This window comes from Lissotriton helveticus, chromosome 12, assembly GCF_964261635.1.
Source record: "Lissotriton helveticus chromosome 12, aLisHel1.1, whole genome shotgun sequence".
Lineage (NCBI taxonomy): Eukaryota > Metazoa > Chordata > Amphibia > Caudata > Salamandridae > Lissotriton > Lissotriton helveticus.
Window position 1 is genome coordinate 902002793 of NC_136073.1, and position 27032 is coordinate 902029824.

At 45.9% G+C, this 27032-nt stretch overlaps 1 protein-coding gene across 2 annotated transcripts in view; it reads right to left on the reverse strand.

Moving 5' to 3' along the window:
* Positions 1-27032, reverse strand: part of LOC144797579 (eukaryotic translation initiation factor 4E type 2-like) — a 55731-nt gene that overhangs the window by 19036 nt on the left and 9663 nt on the right. For both annotated transcript variants that reach the window (XM_078668243.1, XM_078668244.1), the window contains exons 3-6: positions 12992-13126; positions 9869-9973; positions 9539-9691; positions 7899-8035 (exon numbers count right to left, since the gene is read on the reverse strand). In XM_078668243.1, coding sequence (XP_078524369.1) covers positions 7899-8035; positions 9539-9691; positions 9869-9973; positions 12992-13126 — 530 coding nt within the window. The remainder of the gene's footprint in view (positions 1-7898; positions 8036-9538; positions 9692-9868; positions 9974-12991; positions 13127-27032) is intronic.

The window sequence follows — 27032 nt, forward strand, 5'->3', positions numbered from 1 at the left end:
AATAGGGCACCGCCAGCAGAGAGTACAATAGGGCACCGCCAGCAGAGAGTACAATAGGGCACCGCCAGCAGAAGGTACAATAGGGCACCGCCAGCAGAGAGTACAATAGGGCACCGCCAGCAGAAGGTACAATAGGGCACCGCCAGCAGAAGGTACAATAGGGCACCGCCAGCAGAAGGTACAATAGGGCACCGCCAGCAGAAGGTACAATAGGGCACCGCCAGCAGAAGGTACAATAGGGCACCGCCAGCAGAAGGTACAATAGGGCACCGCCAGCAGAAGGTACAATAGGGCACCGCCAGCAGAGAGTACAATAGGGCACCGCCAGCAGAGGGTACAATAGGGCACCGCAAGCAGAAGGAACAATAGGGCACCGCCAGCAGAAGGTACAATAGGGCACCACCAGCAGAAGGTACAATAGGGCACCGCCAGCAGTGAGTACAATAGGGCACCGCCAGCAGAGAGTACAATAGGGCACCGCCAGCAGAAGGTACAATAGGGCACCGCCAGCAGAGAGTACAATAGGGCACCGCCAGCAGAAGGTACAATAGGGCACCGCCAGCAGAAGGTACAATAGGGCACCGCCAGCAGAAGGTACAATAGGGCACCGCCAGCAGAAGGTACAATAGGGCACCGCCAGCAGAAGGTACAATAGGGCACCGCCAGCAGAAGGTACAATAGAGCACCGCCAGCAGAGAGTACAATAGGGCACCGCCAGCAGAAGGTACAATAGGGCACCGCCAGCAGAAGGTACAATAGGGCACCACCAGCAGAGAGTACAATAGGGCACCACCAGCAGAAGGTACAATAGGGCACCGCCAGCAGAAGGTACAATAGGGCACCGCCAGCAGAAGGTACAATAGGGCACCGCCAGCAGAAGGTACAATAGGGCACCGCCAGCAGAAGGTACAATAGGGCACCGCCAGCAGAGGGTACAATAGGGCACCGCAAGCAGAAGGAACAATAGGGCACCGCCAGCAGAAGGTACAATAGGGCACCGCCAGCAGAAGGTACAATAGGGCACCGCCAGCAGAAGGTACAATAGGGCACCGCCAGCAGAAGGTACAATAGGGCACCGCCAGCAGAAGGTACAATAGGGCACCGCCAGCAGAGGGTACAATAGGGCACCACCTGCAGAAGGTACAATAGGGCACCGCTAGCAGAAGGTACAATAAAGCACCGCCAGCAGAAAGTACAATAGGGCACCGCCAGCAGAAGGTACAATAGAGCACCGCCAGCAGAGAGTACAATAGGGCACCACCAGCAGAAGGTACAATAGGGCACCGCCAGCAGTGAGTACAATAGGGCACCGCAAGCAGAAGGAACAATAGGGCACCGCCAGCAGAAGGTACAATAGGGCACCACCAGCAGAGAGTACAATAGGGCACCACCAGCAGAAGGTACAATAGGGCACCGCCAGCAGAAGGTACAATAGGGCACCGCCAGCAGAAGGTACAATAGGGCACCGCCAGCAGAAGGTACAATAGGGCACCGCCAGCAGAGAGTACAATAGGGCACCGCCAGCAGAGGGTACAATAGGGCACCGCAAGCAGAAGGAACAATAGGGCACCGCCAGCAGAAGGTACAATAGGGCACCGCCAGCAGAAGGTACAATAGGGCACCGCCAGCAGAAGGTACAATAGGGCACCGCCAGCAGAAGGTACAATAGGGCACCGCCAGCAGAAGGTACAATAGGGCACCGCCAGCAGAGGGTACAATAGGGCACCACCTGCAGAAGGTACAATAGGGCACCGCTAGCAGAAGGTACAATAGAGCACAGCCAGCAGAAAGTACAATAGGGCACCGCCAGCAGAAGGTACAATAGAGCACCGCCAGCAGAGAGTACAATAGGGCACCACCAGCAGAAGGTACAATAGGGCACCGCCAGCAGTGAGTACAATAGGGCACCGCAAGCAGAAGGAACAATAGGGCACCGCAAGCAGAAGGTACAATAGGGCACCACCAGCAGAAGGTACAATAGGGCACCGCCAGCAGAGAGTACAATAGGGCACCGCCAGCAGAGAGTACAATAGGGCACCGCCAGCAGAGGGTACAATAGGGCACCGCAAGCAGAAGGAACAATAGGGCACCGCCAGCAGAAGGTACAATAGGGCACCGCCAGCAGAAGGTACAATAGGGCACCACCAGCAGAAGGTACAATAGGGCACCGCCAGCAGAGAGTACAATAGGGCACCACCAGCAGAAGGTACAATAGGGCACCGCCAGCAGTGAGTACAATAGGGCACCGCCTGCAGTGAGTACAATAGGGCACCGCCAGCAGAAGGTACAATAGGGCACCGCCAGCAGAAGGTACAATAGGGCACCACCAGCAGAAGGTACAATAGGGCACCGCAAGCAGAAGGAACAATAGGGCACCGCCAGCAGAAGGTACAATAGGGCACCGCCAGCAGAAGGTACAATAGGGCACCGCAAGCAGAAGGAACAATAGGGCATCGCCAGCTGAAGGTACAATAGGGCACCGCCAGCAGAGAGTACAATAGGGTACCGCCAGCAGAGAGTACAATAGGGCACCGCCAGCAGAAGGTACAATAGGGCATCGCCAGCAGAGAGTACAATAGGGCACCGCCAGCAGAGAGTACAATAGGGCACCGCCAGCAGTGAGTACAATAGGGCACCGCCAGCAGTGAGTACAATAGGGCACCGCCAGCAGAAGGTACAATAGGGCACCGCCAGCAGTGAATACAATAGGGCACCGCCAGCAGTGAGTACAATAGGGCACCGCCAGCAGTGAGTACAATAGGGCACCGCCAGCAGTGAGTACAATAGGGCACCGCCAGCAGTGAGTACAATAGGGCACCGCCAGCAGTGAGTACAATAGGGCACCGCCAGCAGAAGGTACAATAGGGCACCGCCAGCAGAAGGTACAATAGGGCACCGCCAGCAGAAGGTACAATAGGGCACCGCCAGCAGAAGGTACAATAGGGCACCGCCAGCAGTGAGTACAATAGGGTACCGCCAGCAGAAGGTACAATAGGGCACCGCCAGCAGAAGGTACAATAGGGCACCGCCAGCAGTGAGTACAATAGGGCACCACCAGCAGAAGGTACAATAGGGCACCGCAAGCAGAAGGAACAATAGGGCACCGCCATCAGAAGGTACAATAGGGCACCGCCAGCAGAAGGTACAATAGGGCACCGCCAGCAGAAGGTACAATAGGGCACCGCCAGCAGAAGGTACAATAGGGCACCGCCAGCAGAAGGTACAATAGGGCACCGCCAGCAGAAGGTACAATAGGGCACCGCCAGCAGAGAGTACAATAGGGCACCGCAAGCAGAAGGAACAATAGGGCACCGCAAGCAGAAGGAACAATAGGGCACCGCCAGCAGAAGGTACAATAGGGCACCGCCAGCAGAAGGTACAATAGGGCACCGCCAGCAGAAGGTACAATAGGGCACCGCCAGCAGAAGGTACAATAGGGCACCGCCAGCAGAAGGAACAATAGGGCATCGCCAGCTGAAGGTACAATAGGGCACCGCCAGCAGAGAGTACAATAGGGTACCGCCAGCAGAGAGTACAATAGGGCACCGCCAGCAGAAGGTACAATAGGGCACCGCCAGCAGAGAGTACAATAGGGCACCACCAGCAGAAGGTACAATAGGGCACCGCCAGCAGTGAGTACAATAGGGCAACGCCAGCAGTGAGTACAATAGGGCACCGCCAGCAGTGAGTACAATAGGGCACCGCCAGCAGAAGGTACAATAGGGCATCGCCAGCAGAAGGTACAATAGGGCATCGCCAGCAGAGAGCACAATAGGGCACCGCCAGCAGAAGGTACAATAGGGCACCGCCAGCAGAGGGTACAATAGGGCACCGCCAGCAGAAGGTACAATAGGGCACCGCCAGCAGAAGGTACAATAGGGCACCGCCAGCAGAAGGTACAATAGGGTACCGCCAGCAGAAGGTACAATAGGTCACCGCCAGCAGAGGGTACAATAGGGCACCGCCAGCAGAGGGTACAATAGGGCACCGCCAGCAGAGGGTACAATAGGGCACCGCCAGCAGAGGGTACAATAGGGCACCGCCAGCAGAGGGTACAATAGGGCACCGCCAGCAGAGGGTACAATAGGGCACCGCCAGCAGAAGGTACAATAGGCCACCGCCAGCAGAAGGTACAATAGGCCACCGCCAGCAGAAGGTACAATACAGTACCATCAGCAGAGAGTACCATAGGGCACCACCAGCAGACAGTCCAATAGGGTAGTCAGCAGTTAGTAGAACATTCCAGTCTACAAAGCAGCAGACTGCACTCCCAGTCAAACACTAGAAGCAGCTGGTACACCAGGACAGCACTAGCAGTCACTAGAACACTACAGGTGCACAATCATGAACACCACAATCAGCCTGTACACTACCAGTAGTTTGTGGGTACAATCAACCACTTCCAGCACTCACTAGAAATAAGACACCACCAGCAGTCAGTAGCCTCCACAGAATATTATCAGCAGTGAGCTGGCACAACAGGACACGCCCGGCAGTCACTAGAACATTGTACTCCCAGTTGTGTACACCAAAAGACAGTACAATAGGAATCAGCCAGCAGTTAGTGGAACATGTCCAGTCTATGACGCCACAAACAGTACATTGGGTTCCCAATCTCGGCCACCACGAGCAGCCTTTAAGCAGTTGAATTAATAGGACACCGCCAACAGGCCACAAAACATTCCCAGGTCAGAAAAGTAGATTCTCCACAGCTAGACTGCGCAATACAAACATGATCGGTGTCCTCAGAACCACTAACATGTCTTTACGGCTAAGGCAAGCATTTTAATGTAGAGTGAGAAATGTAATCTGTTCGAAACAATAATAGGACTAAGAACGGTGTGGATTGCTGGATTTGGGATTCTGTTGTAGGCTGAGCATGGATAGAATAAAATCTAGATGCATCTGCAGGGCAGCTCTGCGACTGAGGGCTGCCTTAGCACGTGCAGGGGCACAGACAGGTGTTTTATAGTCAAAACTAGCATATTATATACTATATTTCTGTATATTGCATACTATATTTCTGTATATTGCATTCTGGATTGCTGTATATTGCATACCATGTCTGTATATGGCCAGTCCAGTTACAGTTATGTTAGATCATGACATCAGGCTCCTAGATGTTTCTTTACTGTAATTCTAGACACTCCGATGTCTAGAAACCCACATGGAGCCAGACAAGTTGCTGCCGCTTGGAGGATGTGTGTCCAGAGGAAATTACTGAACGGTGCAGAAGTCTAGTTACCTGCCGATCTCAGGTGTACTATAACGACTTGTAGAAGGTAAACTAGATGTGAACTACCCGCTCACTCCCTGTGTGCCGCAGCATTTCCTTAAGAGGACAGGGTCACTGGAGACCTGTTCTGAAAATTTGAAAGGGGAATAAAAGGCTTTTATATTTTCTATCTCTATAAGGTGGAACCTGAAAAGTAATCCGGATGCAAGGTGACTGGGGGTTTCTTGCAAAAAATGCAGACCTCCTTTAGAGTATTTTTGGACTGATCACCTGATCTGCAGGTAGATGCCGATCAGCATAATGAAGTGAATTATTTCAAGGCGTGAGATGCAATGTTTTTAACACTCATTTTGACTGCTGATGTTCTTCATTGTTATCTTTCTCTCTTCTTGAAAGCTTTCACATAATATCAGTTCCGCTTTGCTCAGACGTACACTTGGTGTGGCCGTTGTATATACTTTATTTCATGTTCCATTGTTACACTATTTGGCTGTTCTGCAGATTCTCTAAACTTTGCCCCAGCTTTCTGTCCAGCTAACTAAGACGAGCCATGGTTAGTTAGTGAAACCTGGTAATCCCTGTTGGCAGACAGACTGTGGGTTAATGCCCTACGGGCCAGGTTTTCATTTTACAGTAAATATCCCATGGCCCACTACATTAGATGTTTTAGATCTGTAGAGCGCGCAATTTGCAGTTTGTATGACCTTACCGCACATTTGGCACCCTGTACCCTCATGCCCTTATTTTGAGGATTGCAATATAAAACGGGACACTGGTTAGGTTTATCAGCTGTGACATCGATAGTCTATCCGAGAGCCTGTAGTTTAGCTTGGGTAAGTTTTAAAATACTTCGATATAAACAGGAGGCTGGTTAGGTTTATCAGCTGTGACATCGATAGTCTATCCGAGAGCCTATAGTTTAGCTCGGGTAAGTTGCAAAATACTTCGATATAAACAGGAGGCTGGTTACACATCAATCAATCAGAGAATTGTGAAACACGCTACTCACCCGTGAGGGTCTCAAGGTGCTGGAGGGGCTCTGGTTAGGTTTATCAGCTGTAACATTGGTATTTTTTGTTAAGTTTTAAAATACTCCAATATAAACAGATTGGTTACGTTTATCAGCGGTGACATCGATAGTCTACCCGAGAGCCTATAGTTTAGCTTGGGTAAGTTTTAAAATACTTCGATATAAACAGGAGACTGGTTAGGTTTATCAGCTGTGACATCGATAGTCTATCCGAGAGCCTATAGTTTAGCTTGGGTAAGTTTTAAAATACTTCGATATAAACAGGAGGCTGGTTAGGTTTATCAGCTGTGACATCGATAGTCTATCCGAGAGCCTATAGTTTAGCTTGGGTAAGTTTTAAAATACTTCGATATAAACAGGAGGCTGGTTAGGTTTATCAGCTGTGACATCGATAGTCTATCCGAGAGCCTATAGTTTAGCTTGGGTAAGTTTTAAAATACTTCGATATAAACAGGAGGCTGGTTAGGTTTATCAGCTGTGACATCGATAGTCTATCCGAGAGCCTATAGTTTAGCTTGGGTACGTTTTAAAATACTTCGATATAATCAGGAGGCTGGTTAGGTTTATCAGCTGTGACATCTATAGTCTACCCGAGAGTGTGTAGTTTAGCTTGGGTAAGTTTTAAAATACTTCGATATAAACAGGAGGCTGGTTAGGTTTATCAGCTATGACATCGATAGTCTATCCGAGAGCCTATAGTTTAGCTTGGGTAAGTTTTAAAATACTTCGATAAAAACAGGAGGCTGGTTAGGTTTATCAGCTATGACATCGATAGTCTACCCGAGAGTGTGTACTTTAGCTTGGGTACGTTTTCAAATACTCCAATATAAACAGGAGACTGGTTACACATCAATCAGAATTGTGAAACGTGCTACTCACCCGTGAGGGTCTCAAGGTGCTTGGGGGGGGGGGCTCTGTTTAGGTTTATCAGCTGTAACATTGATATTTATTGGTAAGTTTTAAAATACTCCAATATAAACAGATTGGTTACGTTTATCAGCTGACCTCGGTAATCTATCCGAGAGTCTGTAGTTTAGCTTCGGTAAGTTTTTAAACTTGGAAGGTCAAGGAATTATAAAGTTTCACAAGTGTGGTCAGAGGACTTGAAAAACGTAATCCAGCCCGCCTACTGCCCGGTTTGTAGTTAATCAAAGGTGATTGTAACACGTGGGGACGAGGCAGTGACACAGATGTGTGACAGATGTCGCCTTCCTGGTAGACCGCTAAGATATGATCAGTGAGATTAGAATCAAGAAGATCCCAGATAAGGAACCGGAGATTGGGGAGATGCAGAAGTTTAATTCTCTTCTCAGGCCACCAGAATAATTGTGGAGTGGTTCTGCAGTGCCAACACCTGTGTAGCATGGCTGCAGCGAACTCACCGCTTAAGCACGGAGGTGCCAGACTGCGGGAAGACAGTGGTTGGTAGTGACCAGGGAATAAACTTACTTGGCCCTAGGGAACTCACTGCTTAAGCATGGAGGGGCCAGACTGCGGGAAGGCACCGGTTGGTTGTGACCATGGAAAAGACTTACTTGTGGTGCCGCAAGACTGCTTTGGCACATCACTGCAGGGTGGAACTGCCAGCCTTGAAGAGAGCACCGCGAGGTACCAACTGCAGCTTGAACTTACTTGAGGCTGTCGTTGTGAGTCTTGTACTCCATGATGGTGTTTGGCGGAAGGTTCAGCACACGCCGCAATGTGTCTCTGATGCGCGCTGTGGTGTGCTGGTCATTTGCAGTCTTGTTCCAGATGGAGAGGATGTCTTCCTATGGAGAATATATATATATGAATTACATTAGAGGGGTTGGGGTTTATCTTTATAAAAGGATTCAAGTCCCTGTAAAATCATAGTAAACATCCAAGCACAAGATGCCACCCACCTACCCAAGAAACAGTACTGTACGTGCAGGAGAAAAACACATTTCTCACAGGAAAAAAAAAAAAAGGACATTTAAGCTTGTTACTTCGGACTATGAAACGATGGGGCATAGAAAACGTGAATAACCAGGATATACTTTGAAAGAAAATAAAATGAACTGGAGGGAGGAGTGGGAGAAGGTTGGGAGAAGGTTGAAAGTGGGTTGAGGCATGGGAGTGTTAAAGGATAGCCTGAACACAGGAAGGATTCATAAGAATGGAACAATACACCCAGCAGACGCTTCAAAGGCTCATCAGACCATATAAAACATTTAAAACAAAATTCTGACATGGCCGGGGATGGTCAGCTCGGTATACCTTGATACCAGTGGCACAGTGTGCACGGGACCCACGTCTGGGCAGAGCAATCCCACTTAAGGTGACACACTGAAGCATACAAAAAGCGGTGGATGGAATGTCTGAATTAATCTCAGCCAATGGTAATTTATCGGGGCCACATCCCAGTCCATAGTTATTTTGCACAATAAACCACTTCAGTTTGGGCCCAGCCATATATGCAAATCAGTCTTGACACTCGTCCAATCGGAACAGTCCAACCCGAATTGGCTGGGTCCAGAGTGAGTAAGACTGGTGTGCAAAATAAACCGCATTATGGAACTTAGGTTACAAATTTGTGAAAGCATCAGATAAAATGTCCAGTCCTTAATGGTTGGCTTTCGCAATGAGGATGAAATTGTAGGTCAAAGACAGGCCCTGGATGTAGCGGCAGACTACAACTGCCAGAACAGGAATGTCTCCAGGTTCATCTGGAGCTGTAAAGGTGAAGGAGACCGCCTTAGATGTGGCGGGTTTGGGCACATAGCAATATAAGGAGTATCTGAGCGCTATATTTGTTCTCCCAACGTTGTCTGTGAACTTTCTCAAACAAAAGTAACAAAGAGCACGTTTACAAAAATAGCAGTGCCACGAAAACTCCTAGCCATTACAGAGCTCAGGAAGAATGTGCACACTGATACAGTGCAAAGGACATGTGAGCATTTAAAAGATGTATTAAAATATTAGCTAAAATAAGAAAAATTTAAATGGCGGGACTGGTTAAGATTAGAATAAGGAAACTGTTAGATTTATAGGTTGAAGTAAGAGTTGGTTCTTGAAATCCAATCCAGCATCTTGGTTTTAAAACTTCTAATATTCATAACAAAAATATATATATGCAGACAAATGCTCTTCTTTAGTTGTTTTTCTATAAGCAACATTAGAGTTTTTTTCTGCACAGATATGCTTTGGAATGGCTTCGATCCAGAGTGCAACTTCTACAAAGATCAGTAGCCCAGACCCGAGCCCCAGTGACACAGCCTGCCATGGCTACCAGCTCCTCTGCTGGTATGCACCTGAAATCGGATGGAGACGACCACGCCGCAGATCTCCTCGCCCACCATGAACTGCTCCCCCAGCATGGCCAGGATGATGTTCTCCCAGAAACGAGAGGCCAATCCTTTCCGCAAGCGAATGATCCACTTTCCCCCGTTCTTGTTCGCTTCATCCTAGGGAAACACAGGGGGATTAATCCCTCAGCAACAGAGTATGGAGGTCATGAATGTCAAGCAAACACTGGCCAACCTACTCTCCTATGAAAAGACTAAGTGGCAGATATTAGCATAGATACCCCCCATCTCTCCCTACTCAAAGGATCCACACTGCTGTAAGCCATCCGCCCTTACCTCCCACATCGGTTTGATGCCTTCTTTGAACAGGTGGAAGTCGCTGTAGCCAGTGAGATCTCCTGGCCTCACCAAGTGGCTGTACACCTTCCAGAACTGCTCCACCTGAAAAGAAGAGGAGGAGGGTACAGATTAACCTCAAGTACAGCATAATCAGGCACAGGCACTCACCACATAGGTGGGAAGGATTTCCTGGTTCAAGTGCCCACTGCTACAGACTATGGAATAACAACATTACTCCCATGTCACAATACAGCGTCGCAAGATGGTAAAACACAGTTTAGACCTAATTTCTCCATCCCCTAAAGCAGTGTTCCCAGCAGCTGACCCACATATCCCAAAATCCTACACACAGATGGGACTCTTAGAAAAAAAGGTCAACTTGACTAATAGTCAAGTTGAGAGGAGAGAGCTGTACATAGAACCAGGACGCTGATGAAAGGCCAAAGGTTCAAATCCCAGTAGAGAAGTCTTAAAACAATGGTTTAAATCCCAGAACGGGTGGTGAAAGGTAGGGAAAATGTGGTATACCTCTAAAACAAAGTATACTAACACAAAGAAAAAGGTATTAATAAACATAAAAGAGCAGCAGGGAGCTGTTGCCAATATGAAAAGGTTTGAAAGTAGTAAGGAGAAGGAAATAGCAGGGAATAGTGTCTACATTTTTTAGAAAACAACAGTGGAGACAAAGTAAATGGGTAGTCTGGGAGGGCAGGGGTGGGGTCCGGTTTCAAAACGCAGGTAATGGTGGAGAAACGAAGAAGAGTTTTGGAAGGGGGTGAACCAGTAAAAAGTACAAAGAAATAAAAAGGAGATCGCAAAGTGGGGGGCGGGGTTGGAGCAAGTCTGTAATAACACTTTCCTTTGAAGCACTGACATCAGATAGCATGCCAGAGCTCCGGCAGACATACCGCATAAGCCACTTCTAAGGACAGAGGTACTAGACTATATATTTTTGTTTTTTTGAGTGGAGGGGGGTGGGGGGGAAGAGAGATTGGTGAGCAGGAAGAATGGAATGATACAGAAACATCTTAGTGCCACAATCTCCTGGTCCAGGCTGAAATACCCTGGAACCTGAACAATGATCCCCTTTTCTTTACCCCTCATGGAGAGAATGCTAAACAAACAGCAACAATGATGCGGAACAGCGAGGTTTGATGTTTTCAGTATTTAAAGGCATTGTTATGCTTCGACTAATTAGTTGGAGAGAAAAAAAGAGCAGACTGGGAAATAAGTTTCCAGTATTTGCATTCCAAAAAAAACATTTAATAGAAATTAGAATGTCTGAGAAATATCGAAAAACAACAACATTTACTCAAATCACTCTGAAACGGTCCCGAGAGGGCGGTTTGGTCAACAGGAAAGTATTTCGTAATGTATATAAATGCACATGACATACTTTCCTTGTATACACTCTGTACTTATAGACCAATGCACTTTTGCAACAATCAATGAGTTTCAGAACAGTCCAGTTCTGCTTACATGAAAACCTGAAGCATTTACCTACAAACGTACAGTGCGCCTCCCCCCACATGGCCAGGAGACAGTCTGGTCCGCAGTGGACACTGTACTGCTTTGACAAGCTGAAGACTCATTACTGTGAAGGGTCCAGCTCTTGCCACTCAGACATTTATCTCGCAGTCGTTAGAAGGCAGACCTGACCTCTACAGGATGCCCCAGTTGAAACTGCTTCAAACGGTGCGCTTCATATATGGCTGCTATGTTACGATCAGATGCATGGCTTGTTTCAGAGCTACGGTTTATGTACGTGAGACCTACATACTGCATGGGCCTGCTATTTCAGCCCCTCTTGCATCCCTCATGAAATGTTCCTTTTACCACAGTCCCCCAAACTCTGCTCAACCCATAGGTCTGATCTTCCCTGGCCATCTCTCTACTCCATGTTCCTTGCACAGCCACGCCTGTCTGCGATATCTCTCAAATACACACCTCTCCATCCCGCAGTGCCAAACTCCTCACACTTTCTGCAGATGCTGTAGCTCCACAGCATCTTCACTAGACAGACACTTACTGATCCTCATAATTCAGGTTGCACTGGGATTTCCTCCCATATAATCCACCGCTTTCTCCTCCCTTTGCCAACAATCCTGTCCACAGACTAAACATCCTGCAGGTTGTCAAGTGTGCAAACACTCCTCCCTGAGGAACCTAGGCTGCTACCCTTTCCAGAGCCCTCAGCCAGCCAGTCCAAACAGTCTGATGGAGCCGGCCATCCCAAGGGTCAGTACGTGCAACTATTAAAAGTGCAATGGTTTGAGAAATTGATTGAGCATCTATTTTTATTATCTCATTAATAAAATGCAATTACATTTCAGTAATTCTTTTTAAGTGTTTGAAATTACTAATTGCAAACTAATTGTACTGGATCTGGGTAGTTTGTTTTTCAGAACCATTTTTAATAAGAATCTGTAACTTGTTGTCGCATGTTTTGTCACAGGGTCGCATTCTGTGCATAATTGTGCCGTGCAGTGGTTTTGCTCGTAACAAGTCTTATTTTAGCAAAATTGAAATTTGGAAGCATTGACAGAGGAGCCTTAAATCACTTTACTGGGAGATGGATTCTGAAATCCACAACGCCCACCACCACAATTCCATCTTCATACTGTAGTTTCAGATTCCACTGTGCCATGTGTGGTTGAAGTGTTTAATAATATAAATTAACGTATTAAGCATAATTCTACCACTGGGGCACATGAGAACCTGTCAGCTGAACACTGTGGTTACAGGTCACTTAACTCTTGATGCATGAACAATTGACATTTGCTAGCTGAATGTCATATCAGCGGCAGTGTTCTTACTGCCTTTAGACGCTCCTCCATATTGGGAGTAACAGCAAACAACCTTCATAGCACTGCCTGCCCCATTCCTGCTTCTCATTTTTCATGTATATCCATCCAATGGTGGCACTTGCAGGTGAGGACAGAACTCCGAGGGCTAGCCTTACATATATCCATCGCCCTTACTTTGCCCCATTTGCTTGTAGGGTGCATCCTAGGTTTATTAAGCCTCTTTAAGTTAACTCCCAAGCCTGACTGCAACGTATGATGCAGCACACAAATGTTCGACTGATTTCAGACCTAAATTTACAGGCAGGATTCTTACCGAAGCCACTGTCCCAAACTGCTTGATGTTCTGCTCATAGTTGGTGGTGCTGGCTGGTCGGCTGGGGGTGCGCCGGGAGTACCAGAAGGTGTAATTATACTGAAGGGGGTGTTCACCGACTCCTGGGCTCACAACCTAGACAGGAAAGAGAAAATGTTACGGAATGAAGCAGCAGAATATATACTCAAAATCACAAAAGACTCAATGATAGGTTTCTGAATGAATGTTCAGCACTTGCCAATGAGGCATCAAACCAAACCTCAGCCTTTGCCCAGATCAATCAATCTAAAGCAGCAGCAGCATCACGGCTGCCTGAGGAACAGTAACACAACAGTGCCGCGGTCTAAGGGGTGCGTCAAAGGTTAGCGCTGCCATAGGAGTGGTCAAGTGGTCTTAAGAAGGCATGAACCACACTTTACAAATGGAGAATTCATGGAAATAGTCATTTATTGGGAATATTGTTGTCCTTTTGGTGCAAACTTTGCCTTACAGCCCATAGCGAAGGGAACACACATGGGTGCACAATATGCAAGAAACATATAAAAAGGGAACTTGCAACACGAACGCACGTAGCGAAAGAGACATTTTGTAATTTTCAAAATGAGCTCCCTTGTAGGATGCTTCTTGAAGCCAATATAAATATATGTTTGCTTGATTATGCGTTTGCGCTGATGAAGGTGAAGGTCCCCGAAACGCCATGTTAAAAAGTTAAGATTAATGTTACTCTATATGCATTATTCTGTAAAGTAAGCTCTCACCGTGGTGCACTGGAGTTTAATAATAGATGATTGGTGAGGAAAGTATTCTGGATTATAAGAGGGTGGTTTAGGTATAGTTTGTTAATTTATTTCATCTCTAGAATAAAGAGGTTTTTATTACTATAACATTTTATAACAATTTTTTTAAAGAGTTTAATAATCATCATTCTTTTTTCATTCATTCGCATACCAGAGGTATGCATAAAAGCATAGTTAAACAATACAAATCAGTACATTCAAGATATAAAACATTATAAAAGTAAAAATACAAGTCGACAGCAATCTTCAGAATAAATAAAGCCTGTATAAAAATGGGCATCGCATAAAAAAGATACAGTTCATCAGTCAAGAGATATAGGGCAACAATTTAAAAATAAACAGGTATTACAAAATCGAAAGAGTTCTTGTATATTGACCAATTATGAATAGTTTCATTGTTTGATCTAAGGGAAGATATTTTAATTATTTGGAGCAGTTACCCTTTGACCTTCAGGGGATTAACTCTATGAGAATGTGCAAGTCGCTGCTGCAAAGACAGATTTAGAAGCAGTGCTATGGGCTTTGCGGGCTGCATCCGTCAGCTTTAGCTCTGCTGGGTCGGCTAAACCAAGAGTCCTCACGCAGATGCTCCCTATAGTCCTAAGGAGGGAATTTGGTTTACTCGAAGAATGCCACCAAGGATTTCAAACTAATTATACTCCGAAGATCGCCGTGACCTTGATTTGAAACCATACGCCTTTCATGGCTCCATTCTCCTAGATCAAATCCTTACCTTTAAGCAGGTCTCGCAGTTGGTTCCATTCTACAGAGCCACAATATATGGGTATTATTTTTGTTTTACTACTTACAAACTATGATAATAATGGAGTACTTGTTTACAAGACCCATATGACCTATAGGACATAAACTCAACTCTGTGAAGTAGGCAAATTCTACTCTCAAATGTTCACCTACATGTGAAAATTAACTCAAACACAGTAACTGAATGCCTAAATTGTTTTATGCCTTTTCATGGGAGCAAACATTTGGCAGGGTGTATGTCTGGATCAAGCAATTTGCATAATGAAATGCTAAAGGTGCAATCAACTTTGGGGATTCAATGTTTAAAGGAAGGGGTGTAGTTATTTGGGAGTGCGACGATCAATGTCCTTTCAGTGAAATTTAGCTTCTTAGTCTCTTAAGCGACATCGGTTAAAAGACAAGAAAATCATGAAGTGGTATCTTTACTTTCAAAGTGGCATTTAGCGTGTCCCAATAAAAAAAAAAAGCTTCTGTGAACAATAAACATGCTCAAAATTACAAGTCACCCATAGTCAGGGCCACTGGAATTATGAGATTCCAAAGCAGCAGTTATTTTTGCCATGAATATGGATTTGTCACATAATATATCAACTGCTACATAATCTGCAGGTTTTAACAAAAAATAACTTGCTTTTAGTTCAAATGGATCAAAAGTTGTTTAAAACATGGAGATGTGGGGTAAAGAGCAGAAGAGGGCCTTTGCCAAGGTAAACTGGTCATCATTCGGTTGCTTTTACTGTATTTACAATGTAAATGTAAATTGATACTTGTATAGCGCACTACTCACCCGCAAGGGTCTCAAGGCGCTTGTACGAATACCGCAGTGGAACCCATCCTGGCTTTCCCTGTGAGGTGTCCACTCCTGGGCACCCCCAAGGTGGAGGCCTGGCATCCTCAGCGTTGTGGGGGCCGTTGTGGAGATTAAGCAAGCTATTGCCCAGAGTCGCAGAGTGGGACTCCATGATTGGAATAGGCACCGAGGCGAGAATTATCAGGTCCGTGGAATTTTGAGCCAAAGACCCGCCGAGGCGGGGAATTGAACCCTGGTCCCGGGCTAGACCTCTGCATCAGGGTCTGCCGCTCTAACCATTGAGCCACACTTCTCCTGATACAATGATACTAATGAGATGACATCTTTGCCCCGACAGTATTACCATGTATAAAATAATGAAGAAATATTTTTTTTAAATGCTGTATGATGTCGTATAATTTGCCTTTCTTGCCTCCTAATTTGGTCGACCCTGTCACATAATTCCAGTGGTTCTGCCTACAGTCAAGTACTGCAAGCCAGAGAAAACGTTTCAAACCACACACTGGTTTTACTTACTTTCATTTACAAATGGGGATCACTGTGGTGATTTTTCTGTACCAAGTGCTATATCGCAGATAGGTGTCAAACCACCATTTGTTCTCAAAGAGAATCATGCTTTTCATGTCAGACAAGTGTTTAGAAAATTTCCCATTTAACTTGAAAATTTAACAGTGTACTCCAGCAGTCTAACTGTCTATGCATTTGGGTACATGCATATCCAGAAATGAAAATAAATATGATGAAATCCAGGCTGGCCTCAAATGAATTTACAACAAATGCTATGCTAATGCTGAAGGGCCAAGAAAGTGGGGATATTGAAGCTCCAAAGAATGGCTTCTCATCAACCTACATTTACAATCTGTAGGACTGTGACGTTATTAAAAACCCCATGGAGAAGGCGCAACTCTTTGCACCAGCTGAGTAGATCCCTTATGCCTGGCGGAACGGGATCCTGCACAATGGAGAGCTTCCCACCTCTCCCGAATGAAATGGCTTTACACCTGGCAGTCTGAGGGTGGTCTCCCCCAAAACATTTGCCTTTCTCCTCTATTTTGTGCTAATCTCGGTTTTTCTGGCCTGAACCCCATCGGTGCTCATGACGAGCTTAGCTCGTCATGGCCCGTGGAACGCTCACACACGGGGATAATTCCCCTGCTGTGCTGAGCGTTCCATGGGAATGGGTGTGGCCGTGACGAGCTCAGCTCGTCATGAGCACCTGAGCACTGTGCCTCATGACGAGCTGATCGCGTCATGAGCATGGGGGCGTTGTGCGCCCCCCCCCCCCCCAGCACAGCGGGGGGAATTACCCCCGCTGCAAAGGGACTAACGAAAAGATGTTTGTTGGACCTGGGCCTCTTAGCAGGGTCATCCCTAACCTTTTTGCCTTCCTCCAATACTCTCTCTGACCTGTTTTTGTTGGTTTAATGACTCTGGGCACTTTGCCACTGCTGACCAGTGCCAAAGTGCATATGCTCTCCTTACTGAAAAGTGTACATGTGATTGATGTCCATGATTGGTTCATTGGATTTACTGTTAGTCCCCAGTAAAGTGCACCAGGAGTGCCAGGGCTTGTAAATGCCAATACTGCTAGTGGGCCTGCAGCGCTGGTTGCGCCACCCACAGAAGCAGCCTTAAAATGTGTCTAGGGTCTGCCACCGCAGAACCTGCGTGCAGTCTGGTACTGTCACCCTGGCTGGGCAAGTGCACACACTTGCCAGCCCCTAAACCTTCCCTTAAACTTCATATTAGTCACCCCTATGGTAGGCCGGAGGGCAGGGTGCATTGTAAGTGTAAGGTAGAACATGCCCTGATGTGTGTGGCATGTTCTAATAGTGAATTACTACCAAATTCGTTTTTCACTATTGTAAGGCTACCTGTTCCCTTCTAGGCCAGATGGGCTGCTGGAATTATTACACTCTATAATCCCCGCAGGCTCAGGGAACATGGTAGAAATTCATGTTTAGTATGCCTGAACTCAGAATAATAAAATACTTCTTTTAGTAAAGTTTATTTTAATATCCTGTGTTTGCAAATGCTACTTTTAGAAAGTTAGCATTTGCTTGCCTAACCATTTCAGCCCGCCTCTGCTTGGATGTGGATCTGACTGTCTGGTGTGTGTGAGTGACAGGGCTGGGAGTTGACAGGTAGTGAATAGCCAGATGACACCTTAGTGGGTGGTGGGAGTTTCCCCTGAATGATGCATCAGGCTGTGCTCTGCCACCACAATGCTGGCTCCGCCCTCCTGGGGAGCGACTGATGACTCAGCCTGCACCTGGTCCAGGAAGGACCGAAGCTTGTCAACAAAGTGCTCAGGCTACTCCTGTCCTCACAATGCCGGCTCCGCCCCCCTGGGGAGCGGCTGATGTGCCTGCCCTCACACTGAATGCAGAAGCAGAAGTACCCATAACAAGTGCTCAGAGACTGGAGCAGTTATGCAGAGGCCCCCCTGGCTTGCTAGAACAAAAGAAACTGGGTATAAAAGTAGGAGCCCTGCTCCTTGTAAATTAGATCCTGTTTGCGCTACAGAAGAAACTCTGCCCGAAGAGAAGGACCTGGAAGGACAAGGAGGAGTGCTGTCTCTGGCCTGTGTCTGGTGCCTTGCTGCCAAAGGAGAGGAAAGAAAAGACTACAAGAGACTTTTGCTTTTTATTTTTAACTTTGTGCCAAACTCTGCTGAAAGATCTCCAAGGGCTTGCTGCTGAACTTGCCCCCTGACCAGCGCCCCAGGAACAGTGGGCGCTACCCCCGTCTGGAAGAGGAACAGCTGCTGTGTATTGTCGACTCTGCATCACCGCCCTAAAGGACCTGTGCTAACCCCTGTCCTGCCAAGCACCGTAAATTCCTGCCGTCGCAGCTCGCACCGCAAAGGTCAGCCTGTCTGACCCCAGCCCCGTGACTGCCTCCCCGACCGGAAGAGACAACGCAAAGCAGAGGACCTGTCCGGTCCGATCACCACCTTCTGCTGCCCCCGCGCTGTGGAAAGTGAAGAGGAGACGGACTTCAGTACGTGTGCCCATCGGGAGGAAAGAGCCCTGCAGAGACCCTCGCAATCCGCTGCACCCCTCTCCAGGCGAACCCAAGACGCAGCCCCTGCCTGTAAGCCTGTGTCCCCTGAACACCGCCAACCTCGAGGTTAGTGCTCCTGTGGTCTCCGTGCCACGAAGGTATTGTGTGCTAAGCAAGCAGCATATTAGCCCGCGCTGTGTGCTCCCAATTGTATGCCCTGCCTTGCTCTGCCCCCCCAGGAGAGGCCGCACCGCACTGTGAAGGGTGCCTTGCCTCCCGGAGATCCTCCGCTGTCAGAAGGGACCCCTCTGCACTGACAAGTCCTGAAAGAAAGCATTCCTGAAGGTGCCTTGGCCCCAGAGGCTCCTCTCATCGCCTGCTTGCTGCTCTGCTCCGCAGCTCAGCCCCCACCTCTGGAAAAGGCCCAGGGTTTCTTCGAGGCCCTCTCTGGTGTCCATTCCAAGCCTACTGCGAGATGCGTGAGAGTTGGTAGGGGCCGAGTCAGTTTCACCCTTAAAGGCAGGAGAGGCGCTGCAAGGCGCTCCGAAGGCCGGGGAGGGTCCCAAAGCCCCAGAACAGAGAGAGGCTTTCTCTTTGAAAGGAAAGAACACTGAGAGAACTGTGAAATTAGGAGATTTATAACAAAAGCGCCTTAACAGAGAAATCTCCATTTTTGAACTACAAGGAAGTGAGAAAACATTCAGAAGTGCATATAAAGACTTGTACATTACTAAAAAGAACTGTGGCAACATAAATAAGAGTAACTGGAACCTCGCAATCCTTTAAAGTAACAAACTGTATTTACAAGCCTGATTTTAAAAATATATAAAGAGAATATATTTTTTACTACAAAACAGTTTGGTGTCATTGTGTGGTGGGTTGGTTGTGGTGGTATGATATTGCAAATGTTTAACCCTATGTGCCCAAGAGATTAGCCTAGACTGCTTGCGCCACACTACCTAGAGGGTAAGCAGAGGTTGTTCTTAGAGGTAACCCTCAGCCCTGACGAGGAAGAGAGAGGCCCTGTTTGTCGCCAGTGCTGCACTGCGCCAACCAGAGACTCCCCCTTCCTACAATGTTACTATAGGTTATCCCCCAATTGGCACATTTAATTTACCTGTAAGCCCCTAGTAAAGTGGTACTACATGTACCCAGGATCAGTAAGTTGAATGCTACTAGTGCAGGCCTCGAAAAATACTAAACATTTTACTAGACCGGAAGATCCAGCGACTTGAATAATCTACTGGACCTAACTAATGTGCTTGTCCCATAATCTGGTCTCAAATGGTATAATCCTAGCAAATAATGTAATTTTAATGGGCTGCTCCCCCCCCCCCCCTCCCCATTATCTCATATGAGAGCACCTTCGAATATGCAACTTCAGCATTTCTGCTGTACGAAAATCAATTTGTTTGATTTACTAGACTAAACCTTTGCTCCGTGTATAAGAATCTAGCCCTCATACAGGGTGCAAATAATTCTGACCTGCCTCTTAGTACACTAACTGCATTGTCATCAGGCCGGGGGACCAGGCAGTTCATGTTTAAAATCTCACTTTTAATAAATGTATTACTAAAACGTGAGGTGTTAGTGCACTGGCATTTACAAACAGCAATTTTTCCATTGAAATGGCAGCAAACTTCCCCACTAACATGCAGTTTTACGACTATATAGCGTGTAATACAATCTGTGAAAACTGGGTTTCAGCAAAAATGTTTATCATTTCGACATCTCCAAGCAAAGTGTTATGTTTTCATCTATGAAAAACTTTTTTCAGTCTCACAGAATTACAAAAGTTTTTTCATAAATACTAGAACATGTTTTGATGTGGTCAACAGTTCATTAACGAGTGTTTTAAATAATTTGTTTTAAGGAAAAAACTGACATACAGCCTTTTATTTCGCACTCTGTACGGAAAGGATTGTCAGACAGTTCAGTTTAGAAAATCATCTACAATTGCTGCTTATTTGATGCTTCAGGTTGTATTTACTTTTCTTTCTCTGACATTAAATTCTAAGACATAGGCTGACATTTGACCTGTCTCTGAAAACAGAGCATGTGACAAGATAAAAACAAGATGCAAATGCATCTTTATTGCTCATGCACTTTGAGAGAACAGAACAACTGCTCTTTATCAATTTACCAGTTGGCTCTAGTAATAGCTCGCCCTGATGAAATCTGCCTCGTCATAGCGAGAGGGAAGTAGATTTCACCGAGACCTGTAGTCAGCCTGCAGCACTGTCACCCACGTAAGTAGCAATTTAAAAATGTCTCAACCATGCCATGGCACCCTGTAAGTTTTAAACTGCCCACTGAACCCGGCAAAATAAAGCTTCTGCCAGACCTAAACATTCCTTTTTAATACATAAAGGTTACCCCCAGGGTAGGCCTAAAAGGGCTAGAAAAATCTTTAACTTTTTACTAGAAATGCAGGTCTAGTAACTTGATTATTCTACTCGACCTAACATTAATGTACTTGACCTGTGAACTGGTCTCAAATTGTGTGAGCCCAGGCAAATATTTTGTCTTATGGAGCAGCCTTTTTCATTATCACATGAGAGCACTTTCAAATATGCAAGTTCACCATTTCTGCTGTACAAAAAAAACTATTTACTAGACTAAATGTTTGCTCCATGTAGAACAAGAATCAAGCCCATATATAGGTTACACATGATCCTTGGCTTGCCTCTTAGTTCACTAATAGTATTGTCATCTGGGCAGGAGCAGTGATAATTCCCAGTTCATGTTAAAAAAACTCACTTTTCATAAATATATTACTAAAGCATGATGTGGTAGTGCACAGTTTACAAAATCCTCTAACTTCAGTCACAGAAAGGAAAATAAATGTAGGAAGACAAACTGACGTTTGACCTCTGTCTCTGAAAGCGGAGCAAATGTGTCAAGATAACAAAATGTAAAGGCAACTTTATTGTGAACAAGCAAAACACCTGCTGTCAACTCGGCGAGTAGTCCCTAAAAATAGCGCACCCTGGTAAATCTTGCTCAACATTGCAAGTGGATTTTTCGAACTCTGCAGCCCGTAGGGCAGGGTGCAGTGTATTTAAAAAGTTGGACATGTGCCTTTAACTTTTAGAGGTCCTGGTAATGAAACTCTCAAATTCGTTTTTCACTACGGCAAGGCCTCTCTCCGATAGGTTAACATTTGAGTAACGTTTTACATTTATTACGTGATAACTTTCAAAATGGGAGCACATCAGAATGTCCGGTTTGGTGTCAAAAGAATAGTAATTTAAAACACTCTTTAATGGTAAAGTAAGATTTTAAGTCTTGATTTTGAAAAATGCCACTTTTGGAAAGTTTGGCTTTTCTTGACTTAACCACTTAGTGCTTGCAGCCTGTACCCTGGGTCGCATGACTAGGTGTAGCTGGCAGTTGGCCTTTGTGTATTGTTCCTAGCAGCGAGAAAGAGGGGAATAGGTGTTGGCAGGCTGGGCCATCTCGGACTTGATTGGGGGAGTGTGGTGCTGACACTTACTACACTTCCACATTACAAATGCTCCGAGTACACTCAGACAAGGTTTGACACTAATCTTTTGTGCCCCTACACAAGCTGGGGCCAGGGCAGGGAGGCAGGAAATTCAAAACACCTCTGGGGCCTAGAAACCTCCAAAACCTTCTCCAACGTCAGAGCTAGCACCAAGTATAAACATTGAACCCTCAGCCCAACTCTTCTCTACACCTCTGGATTTTTGTAAGGCTCAGAAGAGCTGTTGTGCTGCTTTGCTGAAACAAGGACTGCTACTGTGCTGCCCTGCTGCCTGAGTGAAAAGGACAGGACCTGCATCTTGAACCCAGGTTCACCAGAGTGACTCCAAGGGCTTGTTCATGTGAGCTCAACACTGCACCAATGAATTAAAAGAGGTAGGTCAGAATCGGTGCGGGTTTCTTTTTATGAAACATTCTTTAAGAACTTTAAAACAGTTCCAGAGTACCCATTGTGGATAGAAGTAATACAATGTAATAATCAATGCAGGCCTTTAAAACCTTCACAGTATACACGCTTACATTCATTTATATAATTTCCCAATACCTATACAGGAACCAAATCTGCAGTTTTGTAGAGTAGGAACTAGATTACTTTCTGCCCATGAAACCTGGTATTGAGCCCAAGCTTCCAAGATGTTCTGGTGATTTAAAGGGCAACCCCTTGCTTCATAAATGGGCTCTTCAGATAGTGTACCTCACCGACGCTGTGCTTCCAGCCTTGAATGGTTGGGTCCTGGTGCTTTAATGGCCAACCCCTTGCTTCCTAAATGGACTCAGCAGATGTCTACCTCACCAACGCTGTGCTTCCAGCCTTGAATGGTTGGGTCCTGGTGCTTTAATGGCCAACCCCTTGCTTCCTAAATGGGCTCTTCAGATGTCTACCTCACCGACGATGTGCTTCCAGCTTTGAATAGTTGGCCCTACTGGTTTATGACAGTCTTGGTCTCTCCCTTTGCCACTTTCCAACCCAAGCCATAAAATAGGTTTTGGTATCTCAAAGCCCAGACCATCCAGAATATTTAATAGGAGTAGTATTTACGGGATGAAAGAAGCCAGAGCGCACACAACATTGTTGCATGCTTCATCCACCTCCCCCACCCCCGATCTCCTTCTAGACTCCGGAAGCGCCATAGAGTTTACAGTGATTCTCATTCCTCTGGTTGACATCTAAGCAGCATATAGGTGACTAATCTTGTTTAATGCACCAGCACAACTCTGGGATAGTATATCCTGTATAGGTACTTAAATTGTATAAGATTAAATTTTATGGCAATTGCCATCCCTTGGGGTACCGTCAACTTTTCCTACCATTCCACGGTCTCCAGTGAGTCCACTCTAGCTAACAGACTACTCAAGCTTGTCAAAGTTGTTTGGTGTATTGATTACTAAAGATCTGTACAAGAGGGAGACCGTTCTCTCACGATGTTCCTCCAGGGTAAACTTGGCTTTCAGTGGATTCACACCAGGTATTGAGTCTCGGCACCTTATGTATGGGTATAATGCACATCGTAGTTGTAGAACTTTTCAGCAAGCCAAACTCTTCCAGGAGTTCAGCAAAAGATTTAAGCGATTATGAGTAAGAACTGTCTCCAGAGTGGAAACACCTAATCTATCCCACCTACAACTATATTTTGAGGGTGAACACACTCCTTGATCCCTTCTTATCGAACAGTCTAACTGGAATATGGAATTAAGAGTCTCCAACTCAGCTGTTAGATTATTTCACAACAGCACTCTGCAATCTTCCGAGAATATCTTGTAATAGTTCCCGAATAGACGAGAGATCCCATGTTGTGGAGTACATAGTGTGCCTGGATCTTGCACCAATACAGGCAAAAAGAAGATGAAGATTGGTTTTAAATCCAGAAGGAGACCAGATACTAAGATTTAGCAGCAGCGTTTTCAGCTATACACTTAATCAAAATCCCATCCGTTGTGTGCCTATCCAGGCTTGGCATACGGGAGGTACTCCTAACAGCACACATTCAGTCGCTTTCTCTGCCTGGGAGTAAGTTCAGCTTAGAACGCACAATTGCAATCACCTTACCTCTTGAGGAAATGCTGGGTTTCTACTCAGCAGTCTTTTTCTAATATTTTAACTTTTGCCATATGAGCAAGCAAAGTGCAATACGGCATCACCGACCGGAAGACATCAGTGGTGACTAGACATGTCCTATCTTTGTCTGAGGGGTGCAGGTGACATTCTAGGATCTCAAATGCAGGCTGGCCTCAGTCCAGGGAGGACCAAGGACAGCTAAAGATGTGTACTATGATGTGTTCATCATGAGGCACAAGATGGTGAAGAAGCGGCCAACAGATCTAATGGCGCCTTAACAGCATAGTGTTACCTTCAAGGCATCAGGATTGAAAGAAAGTAGAGAGAAATCGCACGGAAGTAAGTAACCGTCAGGGGTCATAAGCAGTGTGACTAGTTCAACTAGCAGTGGCAACAGGATATTGGTAGATTGTCTCAAGATCCTGATTTCAAGAAACGTTAACCTCATAATTTTGAAGATAAACTTGAAAGGAGAGAAAAGACCAAGCTGGATTGTCCTCAATTCCTAGGAACGAAGTAAAGACCCTCAAGACTCTGCAAGTGCTTGCGTTTGGTTGAGAGTTGCAATTGTGCTACTCTTCGGCAAGTAACACTGACCATGGCATGAAAACCAGGTGTCGAGGAAAAATTTGATATGGAGCTCAATTCCTCAATCGGATGACCCTACAAGGAATCCGTCATTTAACAGAGCCCGAGACAGTCTTGCTCAAAGTACAAGAGTTGTGAGTCAACGTTGACCCAAGTAGGGCTCCATGTATAGCAAACAATGCAGCAAACACTATCACACAGATTCTCCTTTTCCGCTTCGAAGAACAACAGTGAAGGTCCAGGACAGGGAGACCGTTCTATCAGACAAGACTTCAAGGGATGCCCACTCACCTTTGGGAACCTATCAAGCAGATACCAGCTTTGGTGATGCAGTATTCCTCTGAGCGCTCTGTGGAGCAACCTCTCCTTGGTCAGAGAGAACTAGAACAGGAGAGGCAACTCTTCCATTCTCCTAGAGGGGCAGTAGAGGGGCTGTGCGTTCTTGGACTGCTCTTTCAGAACTGGTCTGGGTGGGCTCTACTTTCATGTGACTTACCGGCTCCATCTTTGCCTAGCGTGATGCGCCTCACCGCAGGGTTATCTACAGGCTGAAGGACCCATAACAGGTGCACAAAGAAGTGAGGAGCATTCTGCCCCAGACTATCAACTGCCACACCGATAGCAATCAAGAAAAGGGACAAAAGGCTGGCATCTTCTAAAGCAACCGTCACATTCTGAACAGAGGCAGCAGCCCCGGTCTACACCAAAGTGCTGTAAACAGGAAAGATTGATCAGCACCTTTTTTCCAGCAAAAGGACTTTATTGAATTATTAAGGGAAAGCTGGTCTCCTATAACCCCATCTCACTGTCTAGGTCAGGAACGTCAGATTATGCTTCCATCCCCTGGGAATGTAAGCTCACCTCCATCTTCTGCACATGATCAGGTCAGCAGTTTCAAAAAGGAATCCACAAGCCGGATCGTATCCCAGTTCAGTGAGAGTACTGCTTCCACCTAACCCCCTTGGATTGGTCAAAATTGGAACAGATTCGAGATCCCAGGCATGTGAAACGGCCTATGGATGAATAATATTTTCCTTGATTAGAATTATTCAGTGGATTTTTGGCACGAGGGGGCTCAAAGTGGTCACTTGCTTTCAGACCTTCACTTGTATTAAAAAGCATTAACAAGCTATTCAGATCTTTCCTATGAACAGGACTTACGGTGTACAAGCTTGGTTTCAGTGGACAAGAGAAACTCCAGTGCAGAAGAGAGTTTTAGCACTAAATAGCACCCTACAGTCCATTGTGTCAATTGTCTTTACTTCTTTTGATTTCCATTTTGTTCATTCTATATAGCTACAAAGATTGTTTCAAGGGGAGAAATGGAAATGCCATGATGGAAGTCCTTTAGCTTTTCCTACTTTTTACAACTTCAGTTTCCAGGACTCTTCCTGGGTAACCAATGAATGAAGGAAACAACACTTGAAAATATGTAATGTATAGAGATGTCACAGTGCTTAGAAGTGCTTCAAAGCTTTGATCCTGTCATGTCAGATGTGTGGTTCCCTCCTACTTATTCATACTCATACGAGTAACCTTTGGTTTACACCCTCAATTTTCAAGTAAAGTGTATGCAAGGGAACACGGCAAGTGCTGTAGAAATGTAGAAAACCCATAAAGACATCGACATTGTTAAGCTAAATAATGAGATAGAAGCTAAATGAAGAGAGAGAAGACAAACATCAAAAGATCACCATATCAGGATTGATTCTTGCCCGGAGGGGGGCATAAAAGCACTTAATTAAACTGTACACAATATTTAAAAGCAGCTGCATAGTTACAGAGCAGGAGCAATTTCTGATGAGCATAATCCTCAAATATGGAATCACATAAGCGTGCAGAAGAGTAGGCACCCTGAAGGTACAAGCCTCCCAAGAATTATAGTCAACATTTGCACAACTCATTCAGACAAGTCTGTTGCAGTGCCTAAGCGCTGGTGCTACCAGGCTTCTGCTAAGGAATTTAGAAGCATGGCTGAGCAGGCAGAAAGAATGTGACACTTGCATGTCTGCTGGTGAATGCAGTTAAGAAACAAAATTAGGATTTGGCAACAGAAAGGAAATGGAACTATAGGGAACGTCGGTCTTCTTTCTACTTACTGGCAATGTAAACACAAAAAAGGTACATAAAGCGGAGTCATGAAGCTGGTTTTGGATAACGCAGCAAATATACACTAGTTTAGAGCCAAGACTATTAAGTCATCAATATTGCTTTGCAAAGTTCCCCAAAAAAGATAGAAGAGACGTTGGTAAATGAAGGCTGGCAGTCGCAGTACTTCAAAAAGGCAATCTACAAAAGCCCACAAAGAAAACAGTGGGGCCACAACGGTGGAAGGTGTGAACGCCTTGATTTTAAAGCTGCAGTAACTGGCCACTGGCGAACACCACAGCAATAGGTTTTTAAGTAGAGATCTCCGTTTCACAGTATTTTTTATTTTACATTTCTATGGGGTATTTATACATTTTCCACAAGTGGTAATATAGTGTCCGATTGGCAAACTTCACAGGATTTTAC